Source organism: Habropoda laboriosa, unplaced genomic scaffold (genome assembly GCF_001263275.1).
Source record: "Habropoda laboriosa isolate 0110345459 unplaced genomic scaffold, ASM126327v1 scaffold2, whole genome shotgun sequence".
NCBI classification, from domain to species: Eukaryota; Metazoa; Arthropoda; class Insecta; order Hymenoptera; family Apidae; genus Habropoda; species Habropoda laboriosa.
This window is the reverse complement of record NW_017100190.1, coordinates 5017917-5038653: the sequence shown is the minus strand read 5'-3', so window position 1 is coordinate 5038653 and position 20737 is coordinate 5017917. Positions and strand designations below refer to the sequence as shown.

The 20737-nt window shown below is 42.8% G+C and overlaps 2 protein-coding genes across 13 annotated transcripts in view; both read right to left on the bottom strand.

The window, feature by feature from the left end:
* Nucleotides 1–10550, bottom strand: part of LOC108580154 (tropomyosin) — a 37815-nt gene extending 27265 nt beyond the window's left edge. For 3 of the 9 annotated variants that reach the window (XM_017943827.1, XM_017943828.1, XM_017943829.1), the window contains exon 1: nucleotides 1363–1687. In XM_017943827.1, coding sequence (XP_017799316.1) covers nucleotides 1363–1515 — 153 coding nt within the window. In that variant the 5' untranslated portion in view covers nucleotides 1516–1687. Of the gene's footprint in view, nucleotides 1–1362; nucleotides 1688–4618; nucleotides 5907–6271; nucleotides 6398–6758; nucleotides 6929–10222 lie in introns of those variants that run through there. The other 6 variants (XM_017943825.1, XM_017943824.1, XM_017943823.1 and 3 more) reach the window with 6 other exon arrangements.
* A 7718-nt stretch (nucleotides 10551–18268) lies between these two features.
* Nucleotides 18269–20737, bottom strand: part of LOC108580190 (phosphatidylinositol 4-phosphate 5-kinase type-1 alpha-like) — a 28738-nt gene continuing 26269 nt past the window's right edge. For all 4 annotated transcript variants that reach the window (XM_017943893.1, XM_017943888.1, XM_017943889.1 and 1 more), the window contains one exon: nucleotides 18269–18526. In XM_017943893.1, coding sequence (XP_017799382.1) covers nucleotides 18368–18526 — 159 coding nt within the window. In that variant the 3' untranslated portion in view covers nucleotides 18269–18367. The remainder of the gene's footprint in view (nucleotides 18527–20737) is intronic.

Here is a 20737-nt window from a genome sequence, read left to right as displayed (position 1 = left end):
CAAAAAACGGACAAAAACAACAGGATTGTGATGTAAATCCGTTAAATCCAGGCTGCTGAACGCTCGGAGAGAGAATACTCCCACATTCCTAACTAATCTTCACTGTAGAACTATATCTATTATACGTATTAATTAAAAATCTATAAACACGTATTTCTGTACAAATTTCTAAACGTTTAATCCATTAAAAATACTAAAACCTAGCAACATTCGAAATAATCTACATGCCCCATTTATATTTTCTCCCTACAAATGGCACCCTACCGAACGCAAACGTAATTACCCTCGAAAAGTCGTATCAGATCGTGTGGTGCCGGCAATATGTACTACGGAAAGGTTCGCGTGCACGAGTCATTCTATGATCATATACGCAGAAATCGACCGGCAATATCCCGCTGCTTTCATACGAACACAGCACCGAGAAGAAACGTCAGCTTGGAAATACGAGCGAAGCGGCCGGGCCCATTCGGCTTAGCGCACTGCGCACGTTTATTAGCTCGATTACTGTTACGTTAATATTTTCCGATGCACGGTGGATCGTAGAACGAAGGCCTTGAGGGGGTAGCGAGAGAGGTGAGTTTTCAAGCCGGTCCTCGTTGTATCAAGAATGTCTCGAGTGCGAGTCGGAGTCGGTGTGTCCCTTCTATACCCCCCTGGCTGCCCTCGCCAGAGCCGCAACCCAGCCTGACGACGACGTGCCTGACACTCACGATCGATCCTATAACCGTGTGGACGCCGGCTCCGGCGTTTCGTGAACCACGATGAAAAGGATTGTCGTCGAGGGTTTCCATCGATTCCAGAAACGATGGTTATCCCCTTGCATGAACAGAAATGTCGGGCGTGACATCGGGATACGATCGATTCATCTCCGTTTTCCCCGATTAAAACAGCTTCTTTCACGCAGAACCGATCGATACTTTTCTGAACATCGCGAAGTTGAGCACCGTATTTCCGGTAAAGACACGCCGCGAATCACGTATAGTACGTGTTCGCGAAAGAAATTAACCGCACGTCCAGACGATCATGAGACGAACGAATTGTCTCTGAAACCTATGCGATTCGCGCGAACGAGTTGGACGTTTACGAGAACAGAATATCTCCTAGGCGAACGACTGGATAAACCTCACTGAATTCTTCCCTTTTGTATACTTCATTCACGTTTCTGATCGGGCGTCGCGAAACGATCGACGAGCTCACACGGCAAATCGCACAGGTTATGGTAAGAAGAACGAGCAAAATATAGGCTAGAAAGGGACTCGAAATGTTTCCTGAATGAAGTATCGTGTACAGAGTTGATTCGTGTACAGGGGGGAAACGACGAAGAGAGACGACGGTTGTTCATGAGGTAATATTCTCACTCACTTCCTCGCGGCGTATCACTTCCACCTGCAGCCGCTTCTGATACTCTTCGCACTCGTCCTTGTACTTCTCCATCGCCTCTTTCGTCTGTCTCATCTTCTTCTTGAGCACGTCGAGAAGGGTGGCCTGCACTTGCGACGACATTCTGCTGCTCATCACACAGTATAAAAACGCCGCGATCACGAGTCTCACGGTTATTACACGAAATAAGCTTGTACTCGAACGACGAACGAAAAGTCGGGAAACCAAGATAGCCGGTGAACACGACCGCGTACGAGGATCAAGTATGTCGAAGATACGAGAGACGACCACTGGCTGCTGTTGACTGGAAAGCAAGATGGCGGCCCCCGGCCAGCAAGCGCATGCGCGCTAGTGTAACTGCGGACGTCAAATAGTCCCTTGCCCTTAACGACGCTTATTTCCTGACATTTCCATCGAAATTTTCATCATGACCACCGATGACTGATATTATCATCGATGTATAACTGGTATCCGACCATGCCTGCTGCTTCAGAGTCTCGGTCCATTAGCTAAAACTGTTTTTTTTCCTTTCGCGACCGCGTCACGAAGCATGATGCGCACGCCGAGTATCGCTACGCCGATCGACGTGTCGTCGCGCGCAAAGCCCCGGAAATACCGCGCCCGTCCCGAGCGCGCCCAACCATTCGAATGGACGCTCGACAACAATTCTAACGTTGTTTCACTTCAGCTTTTTCATTCGCAGCGAGGGTCAGCCGTATCCATGCATCGATGGTAATTCGAGTGCAAATGTAACCTGCTTCGACAGATTGATGGGTTTCGAGTAATTGATGGTTGAGTTTTATGACTAGGAGTAAGCAAGATTGACGCATGACGCGCAAATTCGAATAATAATGGAGATCAACGGTCATACAGCACTGATTGGCCAATTATTAATTACTATGTGTTTCAGAGATACGTAGAACAGGTCTGATTATACCAGAAATAAAACAAGTAAGAATAAAACGTACTCAATATCAACGGTCTTATTGAAACGTAACCGGAAATTGCAATATATTTCATTGTGATATTAAAGAGCAACGTAATTAGGAGCGTGACGTAAGAAATAAATTATCCGTTAATGCGACGTCCCCTATAAATCACCGTGCAACAGTGTTAATAAAAAATTTAATCCAAGAAAAGAATAATATTGCTTTATTGTCCAGTTATTCCCTTCCTGCTATGTTTCATAATCTCAATTTGTTGTGTTACATGATGATTAAATAAATTCGCAATGCGTTCTGTCCAGTTCCACTTCGTACCTCTATTAATTTTAATCACTTGTTCGCGTAGCAAAGCACGCATCACTTATGTTCTACATCGAATCGCGTATTCTATGTCCGTATAATGTTATACGTCGTGTAACAGCAAAATTTTTCTACGCGAACAAAATTTTAACGCAATATTAGAAGACAGTTACATTATCCGTGTAACTTGAAACATATGCTCGAGCATTGAGGAAAGGCTACCGCAGCTCCATCTACCGTTTCGTCGTTCTACTTCAAATTTGAATAGTATGCAAATCCCGCGCGTTAACATCGAATTAAGAACAATCAACCGAATTTGAATGTAGGTCCGAGAATTCACGCGATGACTCGACGTCCGAAACATTTGCACGAACAATGCCGGGGCATAGATGGCAGCACGTTGATCCGCGAGAAATCGTGGAATGTGACGTGTAAATACGGTCTAAGATAAGCGCTAAAGAAACTGTTCTACCGTTCCAAAGGTCGACGTTGGAGTGCGGTCCAAATAGCCGTGCAATACGTTACGAATATTTTGCAACGGTGTTAGAGACACGATATATATCGTCACACCGGCTTAAATGCTCGTAACGAAGCGGATTTGTGGGAGTGCGTTCCGGCAGCGATGCTTATGCAATGATCTCTCGGAGCGCCGAATAAAAGAGCTGCAGGATTCGTGTACAGTCGCGACGTATTTTTAGAATGCGACGAGTGCTACTCTTGTCCAATATCTATGCTCGCAATTACAGCGCAGGGTGGGGTTCGTATTTCGAAACATCTTTTCAAAATATTTCTTGCGCGATTTGCATAAACAAATTTGTTATTTTGCTTCGTAAATTTTTGATCATTTTTGAAAACAAATTTTATTCAATTTGTTGCTCTACATAAGAGAAATTTGTTATTTTAATTAGTTAATTCTTTACGAATTTTAAAAAAGTGTTAAAAAATTATCTCGTTACATTTACAGGTTATGTTACTTTTGAAACGAAGTGTACAATCAGTGAATTGATAACGGTGCCAAGTTTAGCCGTGTTGCACTCGCCATAACGGACACGTTATATTTAATCGGGAAGGTGGGGTCAATTCGAAAAAGGACGCGTACCTACGTGGTGATCGTAAATAATTAAAGAATTCGCGCTACCTGACACACGGTCCTCGAGGTCGAGACTAAATATGAATGTCGTTTATCGTGTCAGCCGAAAGAATCACGCTTAACCCATTGTCCCCGTTCACTAACCCTACTACACAATAAATGTTCTTTGTCGGACGATCGTGCATCGTTATGCCTCGTAAGAGACAATCCTTTGCCGGTGGGAGCGCACGCTACTCATGGTCGATTAATTATTATTGCACGGCCGCGACAGGCGGTGCATTATTCATTTAACGCGCGATAATGCCAGCCGATTTCGATTTCCAGTTGGCAACGGATAAGAAATTCTGCCGTTTCTTAATCAGCCTTTCTCTAATCAGTATTCGAAGCGGTCGGGTAATTTTCCAGGATGAACGGTAGAAAAGTAGCATGTAATTAAAATAATACACGTATTTATATATATACGTGTATGTAGAAAGAGAGTAACAAGAGACGTGCGTGTTGTTTTTCAAACATCTTTGAGCAACATACGATTTAATGGCCTGTAACGTCACCGTGGGTTAACCACTAGATCACCTAACCTAACTGCGCGCGTATTTTTAACCCGCTCTCCGCCATATAAGGTATCGAATTCATGAAGATTACCTCGTTCGACGAAACGTCGGTAAGTTGAGAAAACAGGGAGAGCGCTCGACAGAGAGAAACGATATACACGGTTCGAGAGAGAGAAAGCGAGATTTTGACCGACAATGATGATCTCGATTCTGTTATCAAGGGTCGAATGACACTCGAGAACCCATTGACCGACGTCAAACTGCGTCAAGGTCACGTGATGCGGTGACCTTGCGTCACGCAATATGTACGTCTACGTACCGGGAGCATCAGCTATGTACCATGCGATACTGACCCGTTTCAGCTGGTTCCCCATAATATTTTGCAACTCGTTCCTTATGAGACCGAACGTCATCATGGTGTCGCTGGAGAATATGGACCATCCAAATGCCAATCCAGGATAATCTGCACATCTTTTTTTTCTTCTTGCTTCTCTCTCAGCTTGTATCTCGGTTCTTTCGCTTGGACATCTCAGCTTGGCGAGTTCAGCAAGCTCTGGATCCTCGTCGACGTTTGTCGATTCATTGTCAGAATTTCCGTCACCGCGAGCCCTCGCGACCGCGTGCTCAGGCTCCGGTGAATTCTCTTTGCTTCTCGTTTCATCGTAGAACAATTCCATCTCGAATATCTCTTTCCCACGTGGTCGGGATCGCGACTTGCTCGATCCATCGTCTGTTTCGCAGCTGTCACAGCTCTCGTGTTCGTTTCTATCGCGAACAGATTGCTGCTGTTCGTGTCGTTCGTCTTGAACGTCCGGGCTACACTGCGCGAGCCTCTGTCGGACGTTCTCCTCTCTGTTGTCATCTTCCTCGAGATTGTTACTTTTTATCTTATTCGTGGTGTCTTGTTCGTTCGTGGAGGTTGCGCCTTTCGTGGATACGGTGGCCGTCGGATCGCGTAGCCACCTCGCGCCGACAATCGTGGCCACTGTCACCGCCGTCGAGCTGTCTGTATCGATGACATTGCTCTTTTCGTCGAGCCTCGGTGACGTAGTGGTCGTCCCTGTTTCGTTCTTTCCGATCGCCGTATCTTTGATGATACCAGCAGGGCCACACTGCGCGGGTCCTCTGCTGGAGGCGTCGAGACGTCGGCGCGTTGCGTGTCGCGGATGATGCTGATGACCGCGACGTCTCGTGGTAGACGTAAGAGCTGGCTCCATGCTACGCTATCCAGCTGCCAACCCCTTTTCTAACCCCTGTTTCTTCCACTATTTTTTTATTGTTTTTAAACGTGCTCCACGCACCACTGTTCCTACCACCGCACAAGGCACACCGCCATCTTGTCTGTCACTGTTCGTAACACGTTTCTCACCGCGCCACGCATACGTCCTACTGCCTGTCCCTCTGTGTTGCACGCACACACCGTGCCGTACAATCGAACGCATGCACGAGAGGAGACACGCTGGTCTCCGCTCTCTGCACCGTCCTGGTCTGATTTCTATCTTGCTTTCTCTCTCTCTTTCTCCGTCTATTGCTCTATGCTCGATTCAGGTTACCCCCACTACAGTCAAACTACGGACACGAAACCGAAGTTTGTCGAACGTCGCCGAACGAACGAAACGGCAGTGTCGCGTACTAAAGCTCGACTGTGCGCTCACTTCGCGGGGAACCTACTCTTTCTTCATCAGGCGCATGCGCACGATCGACGCGACATCTTATGCCTCGTAAACGTCACTACTCCGTCGGTAACAACGCGTCGACTGATAAGAGTTACGACCTTTCACAATTCGTTTACCTTTTTTCTGTACATATTTGTTTAAAACGACCTTCGTTGCGAGTTTTTTTTAACTGAAATATTTGTAGAGAGGGAACATTCCAACACTCTTTTTGCTTAAAGTCTGTACAGTTCGAATAATTCTGTAAATTGTCCGTTAGAAAAGAAAATTGAAGAGATAACTCTAAGTTTGCATTTTACCGGGAATTATTAACTGGAAATAACGAATACTTACGTTCTGCAGAGCCTTGTCTTTCTCCTCGAGCTTAGCATTGACCTGCATGAGTGCCTCTTGAGTTTGATCGAGTTCATTCTCAATGGTCTGGATCTTCTTCTGCAGGGCACGAGCTTCTTCCTCGGCCTTTATTAAACAAAAGAGCGTATTAAATATACAGCGATTAATACAATCCTGACAGTTAAGCCGTCTTCGCGATATAGCGTACCGAACAAATACCAAAAACTCCAGATCTATAATTAAAATTGTTGAACGGTTGCCAGTCCTATATCGCATTTTTATTACGCGACGCGGTTATTTCACCGCTATTTTTATTCTCTAACTCGTAGAACCGGTAAACAGACAGTTTTGCTACATTGTCATACACATTTCACGTAATATCGAGTTACTTCTTTTCGAATTTATTCCCCGCGAATGTCACGATCTATTTCAAGATCTCCGCCGCTGCCCTGCATCGTAATAGCCTGAAAACCATCCAGAGATTTACCTTTTCTGCCCGCGCGTTCGCGTCGCGAGCCTGCTGTTCGCAGAGCAACGCGCGATCCATCGCGTTGTCCTTCTCCAGCTTCATTCCCTGCATCTTCTTCTTGATCGCGTCCATGGTGGCGGTTTGGTTTCTTCACTCGTTCACGGAGAAAAAAAGGAGGCAAACGTATCCTACAAAGAAGAGAACATAGTACGTCGTCGATTATCATTCAACCTGCATAGTAACCCGTGTGTTCTCTTTTTTTTCCCATCCCCGTATCATCTCTTCGATCAACTGGAATTGTACTTTTTAATTTTCACCGGTACGCTGGAACGGTACGGTGGAACTCGCGCGATCGATTCCCAAGGAGAACGGTCGAGTTCGCGCGCGTTCATCGAGCTCGGTGATTTCAATGACCGTGAGACGATTCGCGAGTGCAATTAACCGCGAACCGTCTTAATTTGCCGTTCTTTTTCCCTTAAAACACAGCTCTTTCTCTCTGTCTCTGTGCAGTTTCCGACATAGCTTGGCGGATAATTGCCGTGGAAAATCGCGTGGATCAGGCTGAACACAGAGAGAGAGAGAGAGAGAGAGAAAATTCGTGCAAGTTCTCGCTATGCGGACAGCATGCATCGAAGTATAATTAGCGAACGACCGGATATCCTATTTATAGAGGCAGGTTCTTGCTCAAGAAGGCCCGGGCTCTGTACCGTGTCCGTATATATAAAATCAAACGTCTTCGCTCCGAGCCTCTTTCTTCCTCTCTCGTGACGTCAGCCGCTCAGGTATGCGAGAGATCCTCCAGGACGAACCGAGGCGAAACGAGAGGATCCTTCGCGGCTCGGTTTCGCATTTTATGCGCTCGTTTCTCTCCACGGGCGAAACCGATGCAACGCGAGGAACGAAGGGGGCCTGACACCGGCCTGGACCACGGAACAGAGCCGCGAACGGGTTAATTTTCATCCTGGAAGCATTCCACGCATTCCTTCCATTCGGATGCGTACAGTCGTTCTGGTTTTTCTTCTTTCCTTCGTTTTTCTTTCCGAAGGGGAAAGCAGTGAAATTTTCGATTATTCTTCTCCTTCTTCTTCTTGGTGAAAGTTGATTTTCGAAAGAAGAAAGAGGAATTTCAAGTTTCTCATTCGAGCTGTTTGCTTTTTGGAAAGTTACCGCGTAGGTTTATCTCGGTGAATTTCTCGGTATACGTCGTATCTACGCCGATGCACGGATCCTTGTATCCGTATCATTGGTATCTGTACGAGCGAATGTGCACGATTCCTGGCTCGCTGGTAATCAGAGATGCCGGGGGGCTATGCAGGGAGGAGGAATGGAAAACGTAGTTCCGACGAGTTCGAAGAAGCAGAAATTCTAGACACAATGCTCCCAAGAAACGAACATACTCGGTGTCATCAGTTCTCTCTACCCTACACCTGGCAAACTTCAATTCGAACGAAACCGTTTCCAGCGTCCTTCTCTACATTCTAACCTCAACGAAAGTGTACCGATTAATCGATATTAAATCGTACATACCTACGTTCAACTTCACGCTTATCTCTTCTTCCAACTGGAATTTTTACCAAGACTACAACGCGAAAGTCACAGAATCGAAATAACAGCGGATAAAAAATAAGCGAGGCTGCCGGATTGTATCAGCGGAGAGGGTTATTTTTACACGCGACGAGGAGAGGGTGGAATCGTCGCTAGCCGGCCTGCCCGTCGAACCATTTCGGGTTACGCATGAGCCGAGTTTCGTTACTCCATTCGGATCGGTGTCTTGTTACGCTCGAAAGAAAATTTACCCTCCCTCTTGCTTCTTAGGCTACCAGCGATCGCAAGGATTTCTGACATACGATCTAGCAATTTTTGCACAATCCACCTACATTCCAACCAAGATCGTCCTACATCTCTTCTGGAGCAGACGACACGTTCATTCGTAACCGAGTGTGTGACCTGAATTATTCGAGAAAAATCCTATTTTTGTCAAATTCTCTTTCTTCCAACGAAAATTCACCGCATGTACGACCAATCTTTGATCCAGCGAGAAAAGAATGCCTGTCGTTGTCGTTATAAATAGAGACGGTTGCTCTGCAACAGAAGACGAATCTATTCTAAGAGCAGCAAAGTTGCTCTACCGAACCGATTTCACTGATTCTTTGCCACGGATATTAAGATAAGAGTGTAACGTTTGCACTGGTTCTTTCGAGAATCCGTTATCAGCCGAGTCACGACCGGAACAACATCGTCACCGCGATCTCCTATCTCTGGGTGTTTCGCGAGAAAAATTCCTCGTCCAGCGCGGCGCGGCAAGGAGATCGCCAGTCTGGGACAATGTTGTCGCAGTGGTTACGCGTGAATGCCTGAAAATTTTTCACCAGTCACACTTTTTCTGCCGGTATCAGCGCCGCTGCGTTACGGGTGACAACGGGTTGCGGGCCGAGGCTTGCGAAATACACGGTGAAATTTGCATAATAACCGATCCGTTTACAAAATACCCCGCTCTGGAATGTGGGCACGTTCCGTAGTCTTTTAAATCCATATTTTTCGTCCTCCATTCTGATTTTAAGCGTACCGCGTGAAGAAAGTAAGAAGAAAGACGGAGCAAAATCTTTTCCTTCGAGTGTAACGTAGATCGATGGGTGCAAAACTCCTGTTCCGTTTCTCGTTTCCAATTTTACAAGCCGTACACCAGGTAGCGAACGTCGAAGAGCAAGAGGAGAGGGCAATTATGTCCTTTCGAGTGTAACGTGGATTCGAAGATACTCGGGTTCTTAATCCCAATTTTATAATACGTACGGAGTAAGAAAAGCAAAAAGAACGACCAACTTTGCTTCGAATTTAATGTAAATTCACAAGCAACAAGTTCTTATTTCAGTACTTAATCCAAATTTTACGAACCAGGTACCTAATTCTAATTCTATTTATCAGTCCCAATTTTCCTAAGCAAGCACCAAATTCCAATTGCAGGTAACAACCGTAAAAGATGAAGAAGCAACGAATGTAACATAAATCCAAAGCTACCGCGGTTCTTAATCCCACTTTTACGATATATCCTGATCCTGGAATTTGACGTAAATTCACAGGCACCAAATTTCCGAACAATACCAAGCAACAACCGTCGTAAAACTCGAGAAACAAAAACCAGCTCTATCCTTTCACTCTGAAGCTACTTAAACATCAATTACCAACCACCTGAAAACGGGCTGTCGTTCTACCTGCAGGATCACCTGCCTCTACATTCGATTGCTCACCCCTGCAGCGATCGACCCTCTTCACTTTCTTATACGCTCACGATATATAACACACAAAAGTCCTCTGTTCACGTCACTTTCCTCACACACATGCACACCAATACTCAAGTAGCAGTCGAGACGAATTCTTCGAGGAGGTCCCTAACGCAGATGGGAAGTAACAAAGTGAGACGAAACTCGAGAGCTTGGTGTAAACGATTCGAACGGTTTGTTGAAAAAGTGCACATGCTTACTCACGGGGCAAGTATTCAGGTTCGTTCGTGTGGTCCGGGATGCGTCTGACTCGCAGGCTAAGTCTCGACTGGTCGCTGAAAGCTTCAGCTACAACCGTTCGTCGTGGCTCCCACCTTTTCTCGCGGCTTCTCTCCTCGCGGATCGTAAAAGACGACGATGACGTCGCGCGACAGGACGCTCTACTATCTCTCTCCCTCTCGATTCCTCTTCGTTATCTGTCCCTGTCTTCCTCGCTATCCCTTCCACCTTCTCAACAGAGGCACACACCAGCCCCCCCGGCTCGCGATTTTCTACGTACGGGCCTGTGAAAACGTACACCGCCGCGGAATTTATCTTTAGAATCGGCGACGCTTCGACGACGCCTATTTTCACGGGACTGGAGCAGACCTGACTGGTTCCTCGCGAGATATGGAACACGATGGAGGGACCGCGGAGGCCTTCTTTGACTTGCTCTATGGAAATTCGGTTCGAGACGATGGAAGAACCTTGGAGAGCAAGGAGTAGATTGGTGGTTTTTGAGGATGTTCGAATTTAGGCTGGTGTCTAGGGATAGGAGTATGTTTGGAGAAGAGAAAATAGTTTCGGGTTACTGGAGTGTATTTGGAGATTATACAGAAATTGTGAGGGGCTAGGAAAATATCAAGGTTGGCGTAGTTTGAATTGTAGAATTATAATTAGCGGAGAGTGGGATTTTAGTTGTAGGAGAATTTGAAGGGGCTGAGAGAATTATTTTTGAGGTTGCCTTTATTTGCATTATAAAATTACAAGCAGTTGCTGGAACACAGGAGTATAATTATTCACGAATTTTAAGGAGTCGTGAAAATAATTTGCAAGATTGTTACACTTTGGAACGTAGAATAACGAGTAATTACTGGAAAACAGAATTATAATTGTTCGAGAATTTTAAGGATTTGTGAAAATAATTTGTAGGACTGTTACACTTTGGAACGTAGAAATACGAGTAATTACTGGAAAAGAGAATTATAATTATTTTAATGAGTTGTGAAAATCATTTTTAAGATCACCATACTTGGAATTATAAAATTACAAGCAATTACTGCAAATCAGAATTACAATTACAAAATAATGGTAAAGAATGGTGGGAATAATTTTTCAGGTAGCTACACCTCGGAATGTGGAATAACGAGATTAAAAAGTAAGAACTACACGCTTCTTTCTAGATTAATATTTCAGGTTAAAAGCGTGGTTAACCGGCAAAACGGTTGAATCAGAGAGGAATTATACGATACGTTCATGACCAAAGGATTACGATCTCTAAAAAGCGTTTAGAAAGGACTCGTAATTCGATAGAGAAAGTGAAGCGGCTTGCATCGACAAAAGAGAGATCCATCCCGTGATTACGCTCGCGACTCCTTGATCTAGTTTCCGATCTGTTCGCAGGTACCAAGATCAAAGTCATCCAGGTTACTTCGAGGTGATAAATGTACACTTGGAAAATTCCTAGATAATCCTTCGTTTATCATCAATGCCCATTTATGGTAAAACGAGGAACATCTATTGTAAGAGATAGCTGAGAGGAAAAAATGGAGGGAAATAAAACTTGAACGACTCATAGCAACAGGTAAGATTGCACTCGAGTGTCTTAGAAACGTGACCGATCGAACACTTACTATCAAACGGAAGTGTAACACTGTGAAAAGAACGTATACCGCGTGTCCAGGCAGGAAAGTCCTAATATTAGGCAGCGGTAATTTTGGCATTGGGGTTATAGAGGCATCTCACTCGATCTCCTTGAGTCAACTCGTGTCATGGTCAATTCGTCGTGACTCGGGCAACGCTTTTAGCTTGCTCGGTTGCGCAATTATTTCGAGATTTATCGAATAATTCGAGCACTTTCTAAATTCTTGCGTAAAGTGTAATTTTAATTTGTTCAAATTTTGCCGAATGTTTATTAACGAGCGTGAATAAGTTTCTGCGATGGAGGTAGAATTCTTTTTTCGAGTGAGGTGTCGTCCGATGACATAATTTGAACCGTGTTCTCACTCGGGGATAGAAAGGTGAAAATTTGGACGGGCAATTTGTCCGTTCGCGAAATCCTTTGCGTAAGATCGGTCGTCACATCCCGTACAATCATCGGTCCGATTCACTACCGTAAAAGGAAAAAGTAGGTAAGGGTCCCAGTGCAGCCTTGACTCATATAACGTCTGTTTAAGTACTGGCTCGTGTGCGTTTACGAGCGTGCTTCTTAAATACCAATCGTTGGATAAAAGTCAATGAATATGACGCGACTGTTTACCTCTCAAGTCCAGCTGAATCCACCTGTACAGCGTTCGAAGGGAATTCATTTTCTCGTTTAATTTCAACGAGCTTCTTTAGTTAGACGAAAAAGGTGGAATTACGTTCTGTTGGACTGTAAAGGAAAGGCGGAGCGAGATAACGATCAAAGTGAGTTAAAAATGTCGTTAAAAAAGTTAACAGACGGTAGGTGGAATTGTAAGGAGAGAATTAAAACGAAATTACTGTGCTTACGGGGGGAATATTCCGAAGTGATAATTACCCATTTTGATGAAACTTTGGTATACTTTTTAGTTTCTAAAAATTATTGAACCCGTATTTTTTGATTACTCGCGACGAGGGGGGGATCTTGGCAGTAAAAATATATTTAGATTGATATTTCGAATATTATTAGAGATAAAATAGAGAAAAATAAAAAATAAGAAAACAAATATGTTTATTACCCTAATCTTTGAGGGAGATTTTCACTCTTCCAACGTGGACGATCCTCAATATAGAAAAATACGTGTCAAATATTTTTTTCAGAACTACAATACACCAAAGCTTCATTAATATCGGCGATTATCACTTGTTAGAGTTACTTTCAATTTCATTAAGTTATTTCACAAAGCACGCCGATTCTATTAAATCAGTTATTACCGCGGTATGCTCGTAATTAACAAGACCAACCTTGACGTAACAATTAGGATGCTTATTATAAAGCAGTCCGTCATTATTTCAACGTACGCGTACGCGTCCTTAGTTAGTACTTACCTTATGCAGGATATATTGCACCGACGAGGTCGAGGCACCTTCTGTCCTAATTCTACTTCATCGGCATAAGCCTTTATACGTAAGTTTGAGTCACCTCCTCGTTAGCCCCTACTTTGTCATACACGTGAATTTCGACGCCAGGTTTTACTCCGATCCAACCATCCAATCAAATTCGGAACAATTCATAAATCACCTACCACCAAATCTAACTTACCTGTACTTAACCTGTCAAATGGGTAGCTTTGTGCTCACAGAGACGTTAATTACCTTAAAAATAAAGACAGGGATTCGTGGATAAACAAGTTCACCAAAGGTCAATTAAAGTTCACTCTTAACGCTAGAAAAATCGACCGGGTCAAAAATGACCCATCGGCAACTTTCCAAGAAAACTGATTGCTTCTAATTTTCTGACTTTCTTTATCAATCACATTTATTACTTAATTTATCAATCACACTTTAGTTAAGTAAAAATTCACAAAATTACCAATAAGTCATCTTAACACAGACGATTCTTCCAGAGTTAATCCTCTGCAATCGAGCGGCGACTGAGAAGCGACGTTAAATAATCGTCACTTGGTGAATAATTAACGAAGACAGAGAACAGATCTACGGGCCTCCATAAATCTCCTCGCCACAGTGAAATCGAGAATACGTTGAACATTTAAATAAAACAGTATACTTCATTTCCACGTTAGTTCGAAAAAATTTCAAAGATCCGATTCGCAACCTTTTCTACAGCAAAATCACCTCCGAGTGCAAAGGGCTGAACTTTCAGAAGGAAGACACGAATTGGAAGGTTCAACATACACAGTATAATGCGACGAATGTTTCTTCTCAAACTTTATTGTTACAACAGTTATTGCCAAAGGAAGATCTCCCTCGGGATTCGAACGAAATCTTCCCACTCGGTACCTCCACGAGGAGACAATCGTCCCTCGATAAATAAATAGAACGGAACAATAATTTATCTCACCCTTATCGTACATCGCTGCGATCGGCCGTGTACAAGCGGAACAAAAAAAAAATGAGGTATCGAGAGAACGTCGTGTGACGGTTCTCGAGGAAAATGCAGAAAAATAGTGCACGATCGCGCGTGACGTTAATAAATGCATCGACGTACACGGTAAAGTCCGACGTTTATATATGTGTACATATTTATAATATATATATATGATATGTATAAACATATATATAGTTCCATTTTATACATGCACGTAGTTCATCCTCTGATAAATATATACAGCAGTGATTACTCTGATCGTTTCATTTCTCCACGAGGAACGTCGCGGTAGCAACACTTGAACGATACTCAAGTGCACCGAGTTCCGAGTAAATGAACAATCGACGCGAACGTTATTCCGTTTATTCACCACGCTGACTGCATTTCTTTTCTTTCTTTTTCGAGACACAATATTCGCGTTTCTTCGCGATAAGAAACGGAAACCGCCGTTCAACGCGATCTATCCTTCCTCCGTTATCGAAGAAGCCACTTCGTTCGTTTGAAATTAGCAAGCAGCGGTTCGAACGAACGAAACGCTCTCGAATTCTCTTCCTTTCCTGCCTTATCTCGCGGCGAGGCCTTCTTCCTCTGTTTAATCAACAGAGAACGGAATTGAACACGCTTAAGAAATTTCTCGTTTAGAGCGGTCCAACTTGCTTTAATCATCCTCGATTATACTGTAACATTCCTACGTAACTTTGTCGCGATATCGTTTCTCGATTCGTTGGTAGAGTTAGTCTTAACCTTCGTTCTCTCACGGTAGTATCTCGTTTGATTGCAACAGTTCGAAATTGTCGATTGAAAAGACACCAACGCGACTGGCTTGAGTGTCTTCTAAAAATTGGATCGTTAAAAATGGAATAAAGTTTTACGTCCGCGGACTAATCGTAGTGTACAGAACACGGTAAATATATTAATTCTCTAAATGTACAAAGTTTATGCACTGTACACGCGTAGTCTAGGAATGGACAGCTCGCAGAAAGATGCAACAGCCGTAGTTTCAACGAGAACATCGACAGTATCGATCAATTTTTGCCAATTACTCCGAAGGGTTCCAACGAGACGCGTGTCAAGACGATTTAGCTGCACGAAATTCAGAGATATATATATATATATATTCTACACACGTAACAATATCAACGATCGTCGAGATTAAGACGAAAAAGTGTATACGCAGTCTTCTTCGGAGAATGTTTAAAAAAGGCGTAGTGTGTGTGTGTGTGTGTACATTACTAAGCCAGAGAACTATAGACTCCTCCTGGCACGTGGTACACGGCAGCAAAATCAATAGAAAAATAAATAATTAAATTGTCTAGCATCGATTCGAGACAAATTTCGTTCGTTTCAATTGCGGTCAGTTTATTCGAACTTTTCGTAAAGGTAAAAAGTGGAAAAATCTGAGAGGATGGAGTACGTAAAAATGTTAGGAAAAAAGTCGCGTCTCGAATCGATCTCTTAGTTGCTAGCAGATCAAGTGTCCCGAAATTATCGTCTCCTAATTTTCACGAAAAATCTACGTTAGAAAAATATTGTAAAGACGATACAATCACGCCGAGCTTGAATTCTTTATCCCAGCATACAATCGTAGAAGTACGATTTTTTTTTCTCAATGCGACAATTTCAGAATCCGCTCGATCGTGTCGCGTGAAACACGCTTCCGCGGTCGGATATTCTCGGAACACCCTATAAATATATCTTGAGACGCTCTCTCAACTTATATACCTACGTGTGTGTGTGTGTGTGTGTGTGAGTGTTGAACTTACATCAACGTCCTAATGCATTTTCACGTTAATTCCGGAGAAAGGGAGGGTTTCTAAATGCGCCAAACAGCAACACAAGGGTTCACAGGCTCCGCAGTCAATTTTTCTCTCTTTCTCTCTCTCTCTCTCTACTTCGTACATACAAACTCGTGTTTTTTTTTTTTTGTTTCGTTTGTACCTACAATACTATTCTTCGTTTTTCGCTCGACTTACAGATGGGTCTGAAACGGGTGCAAAATAAAAGAAACCAGGATAAGAAAAAAATGTCGGTAAAAAAAAGAGCGTAAAAATAAAGTGCGCCGAGGGTAGCAGGGGTGGGGGGATGTAGACACGATAGATACCGATCGATATCGATCATCGGATCGTCACAGGGTTGTACATACACACGTTCACACACGTACGAGAAATAAAAGAAAAAAAAAAAAAGGAGACAGAACAATAAATTACTCCCGACGTACGAAATCGTGCAATTTTTCTTTTCTCCCTCTCTAAAATCTTGACGTGACAAACGATAACAGAAACAGTCGTAAGAATAATAGTAACTGCTTTATTTAAATAATATCGGTAATCATGGTGATAGTAATAATCATAATGGTAATGATCGTAATTCATAATAGGTTAAGTGTTTTGTCGAAAATCTCGGTTTATATGACAATTATTCGTTTCCGTAACAGCACAGTTCAACGATATCTCCGCTCGCATCACGCGCTGAATTCTCTCATTTTCTACTTTGAAACGTGTCGAACGTGTTATTATCTTTACACGTTCTCCACGGCTTTTTCTCTCTCTCTCTCTCGAAATTCGACAGAAACGGACCGGCTGTCGTGTGATATCTCGAGGGATTTTCCACGCGTCCAGACCCTCTCTCACCTTTCTTTTTTCGAGAATAGAAAACGAAATCCTGCTGCGTGGTTACACGATTAAAAATAGCTGTTCGATGCTTCTCGGTCACTTTTGAATCAGGGTGTTTCACGAAGATGTAGGGGGAAAAACTCGAGGAATATCGTACGAACGCAACCGATCCACCGCTGTCTTCTTCTTCTTTTTTTTCCTTTTTCTTTACTCGTCGTTTTTAACCCTTTAACCGAGCAATTGCCACAAGCGAAACGTTTCGCCGCACGGGGTATATGTAACAGAGAAAATTGACCGTTTGAACGTAGAAGAGAATACAAATGAGAGCTAATCTAGAATTGAAGAATACGAACGTGGCTGAAGGAGGACGTGAACGTCCGTGGTAACATTGCTCGTTTAAAGGGTTAATTAGTCCCAGGCGACCGTAATCGCCTGTAATTGTTCCTTGCAACCTCACTTGTGCACGCGTTTTCCTATGGAATTGAAAACTTCCCCAATGGCACGTTGTCACGGTTTCTCTTTACAATCGCAGAAATCCGTTATCGAAGCTATCACCTTACGGAAAATCTTCGCGCTCGAATGTTACAAAGAAAGGATGGCGGTGAATGTTTCTCGGGCAGAATTTCAATAATACGGCTAAATTACCTTTCCGCCCGATACGCTAATTACAATTCCAAGGAAATTTAACCGAATACTGGATTCACGTCTATTGGTAAAAGTTCGCGTTGACTCTCCAGACACTTTTTGTCCTTTGTCGTTCCAACGCAATTTGGTAAGATTCGCTTGAAAATCTTTCGGACAGCTAGTGAAATTTCACGAATACAAGAAAGAAGAGAAAAGGTGCAAAGGGAACATCGCGAAACGAGTCGTTCCACGGGATCGCCATCGTTTGTTCTGCCAATTCCTTGGCACGTTTGCATCGAGGTTACAAAATCCCTCTTTTCTCGATCATTGATACCGCTTCGATAAATTCCCTTAACGCGAGGTTTCTCTCTCTCTCTCTCTTCTCCTTCTATCCCCCTTCCGAACGATTATCGTCCAAAACGTATGACGACGCCGACGTTGATGCAACGAAAAAAAAAAAAAAAGAAAAAAACGCGAAGAAAAAATGATGTCTTACGCATTTAGTTAAGTAGACACTTAGACGCAAGGCTGATCTACAGTCACGAGAGGATTAAGATCGAACTTATGCCCGAGTATCGTCGAAACTGGTTAAACAGGCATAACTCTTCTCCAAATACCGCGGGGTAAAGAGACAAAAGAAAAAACGCACGGCTAAAAATCGATCGTTCGTCGAAACGATTAATATCAAAAAGAAAATAAATCGTTTCTTTCAGACAAGTTTCTTACTTGAAACTTAAGTTTCTTCTTCACGTGATCACAGACGTTTCGTTAAGATAAAATCCTGACTTTGAAAACGTGGTTCGCTTCACGTCTCTACACGAACAATACTGTGTGTATGTACGCGCGCGCTCAATTATTTTTCTCGAGAGATTTCGTACGTTACAACAGCTTCCTTCCCGATCCTTACGGCTCCTGGCGTTGAATGTTCAACACTCTTTGCATACTCCTCATGATCGACACGTGGTTCGTGCTGGCACGTTTGAAACTCGTTCTCACTTGTCTGTACATCGACAGGGACGTTCTCTGTTCCGCAAGATCCTTCGCGTTCTCGTTCGTTCGTCTCTGGATTCGAGCACAAAAAAGATCAGTTCCTGTCATTCTTTTATTCTCAAACAATCGTCGAATTGCACCCAACAAAGAAAAAAAAAAAAAGAAAAAAACAAAACAAAACGAAGAAATCCACTCTCGTTACAGCGAATTACGCGATTCTCTATACTCGATTTCTTCGTTTGAACTGCTTCTCCGTTGTGAAATGAAGAAAATCGACCGAAGAGAACAGTCTGCAAAAGGAAGGCACACAGGGGCAACAGCGACGAAAGAGGAGTGACAGATAAAGTAACACGGCAAAACCGAGTGTTAACGAGAGACAAAGAGGTTAATCTTTGGAAGAGGAAGTTACAACATGATACAACTCGCGGTCGAATAAAAGGAAGCACACACGAGGCAACACAAAGTTGATTGTTATATATGCCAGTTTAACAGCTTGCGATACGATCATCGGTGGAGGAAACACATTGAAAATCTGCGACAAAGAGAAGCGTACAAAGCGACGGATCTTCGATCGATAGCGCTTAGAGAAATTCACGAATGATTCTTTTCTTCTTCTATTTCTGATATTTTTCGTCTGAACGCGATTTTTCCATTTCTCCCTCTGCTTTGCTCGAGTCGACGTTTTGAATTGCCACGGTGTCTTCTCGAAGCGCGTTAGATCCTGGATTTATACACACACGATCGTCGTCTTAATCCTCCCTGAACTCGTACTCGGAGCACGCTCCAAGTGTGTAGCACAAGCATTGAAATCACTCGCAGAACTCGAACGTACGTTGCGATATGTTTGTTAAAAAAATATCACACTTTGAAGATCGCTAATAAACACTGGTAATGTCCTTTCCGTATAATAGCTACGTTATTATATATATATAACAATAATGATAATACATGGTTACTCCCATGGAAGAGTATCTCGAGTTTAACAAAGCTACGAGTTTTATCAAGCCTTCCTTTCTGCCATTTTTTCTCTCGGTCGTTCAATCTGCGTCCGTGACACTAAAAACCTCCCTTCCGATCGATTTAACCTTTGAAACGGAACAGCGAGAACTTCGTGTTAACAATGACGCGTACGTAGAATTTGCTCGTTGAGCCTCTTATCGAGGTTGTCCGCGATTCGCGAGAGTTTTGTTGACGACAGAATTCAGATGGAATTTTTTCGTTCGAAGATGGTTCCCTCGATTAATGCTATTTACGTATTTTGATAATTATCGTAAACGTGGATTTGTACTCGGGGGAAGTTTCACGTCGAATGATTATCGAAACGCATTTTTATTTTTTTCTAAAATGATTCATTGCTCTTCCGTCATTGTTCGTTTAAGAAGTCGCCTTGAGTTTCAATGGTTAAATCATGGGTTGGAATAAATTGAGAGAATTGTGTCCTTCTAATTGTCGTTGTATGAATTCGAAATACGAATATTTCGATGAATAATAGAGACGTTGAGAAAAAATGTGTATAACGTGTATAAAAGAAAGGAAAAAATTGTAGAGAGCAAGAGACGCGATTAAGGCTGTGAAATGAAAGAAAAAAGAAGAAAGATTCTCGGAGGAAGAAGAATTAAACACGGACCGATATCACCGAGATGAGACTAGATTCTTTTGTTACCACCGTTTTGCTTTCTTTTTCACCTAAATACAAGATATATCGACTGTCGAAAGCGCTTCATTGAGGACAGTATATCATTATTAGATGTATGTACGTGTAATTGAACAACATTTTGGTTTTTCAAAACGTTCACGATATAACTCTCACGCCTATTAGCAACGCGTTTACATATTTTGTTTCTTTTTTTTCTTCACCCTTTGCTCTGCGACTACTGTAATATATATATATATAAACTTCTTGTTCATTCGTATATGTATATATATACGAATGAACGTACACGGTGCCATCGGAATTCCTGTCAATCACTCTCGTATCACGTATAATACAGTTTGCGCAGTTGTTATATTTATAATATGCAACGTGGTGGTCAGTAAGCTCTGGGATCTCTTGGATTTCTTCAGTTTTTATTGCTGCGTGGAATATTTCCATTTTCTTCTTTGAAATTTTCCAAAATTTAGGATTTTCCTTATTTGAAATTATCCAAAATTTGGGATTTTCCTTATTTGAAATTTTCCTAATTTCAGAATTTCCCATATTTGAAATTTTCCAAAATTCAGAATTTCCCTTATTTGCAATTTTCCCAAATTCAGGATTTCCCTTATGTTAAATTTTCTAAAACT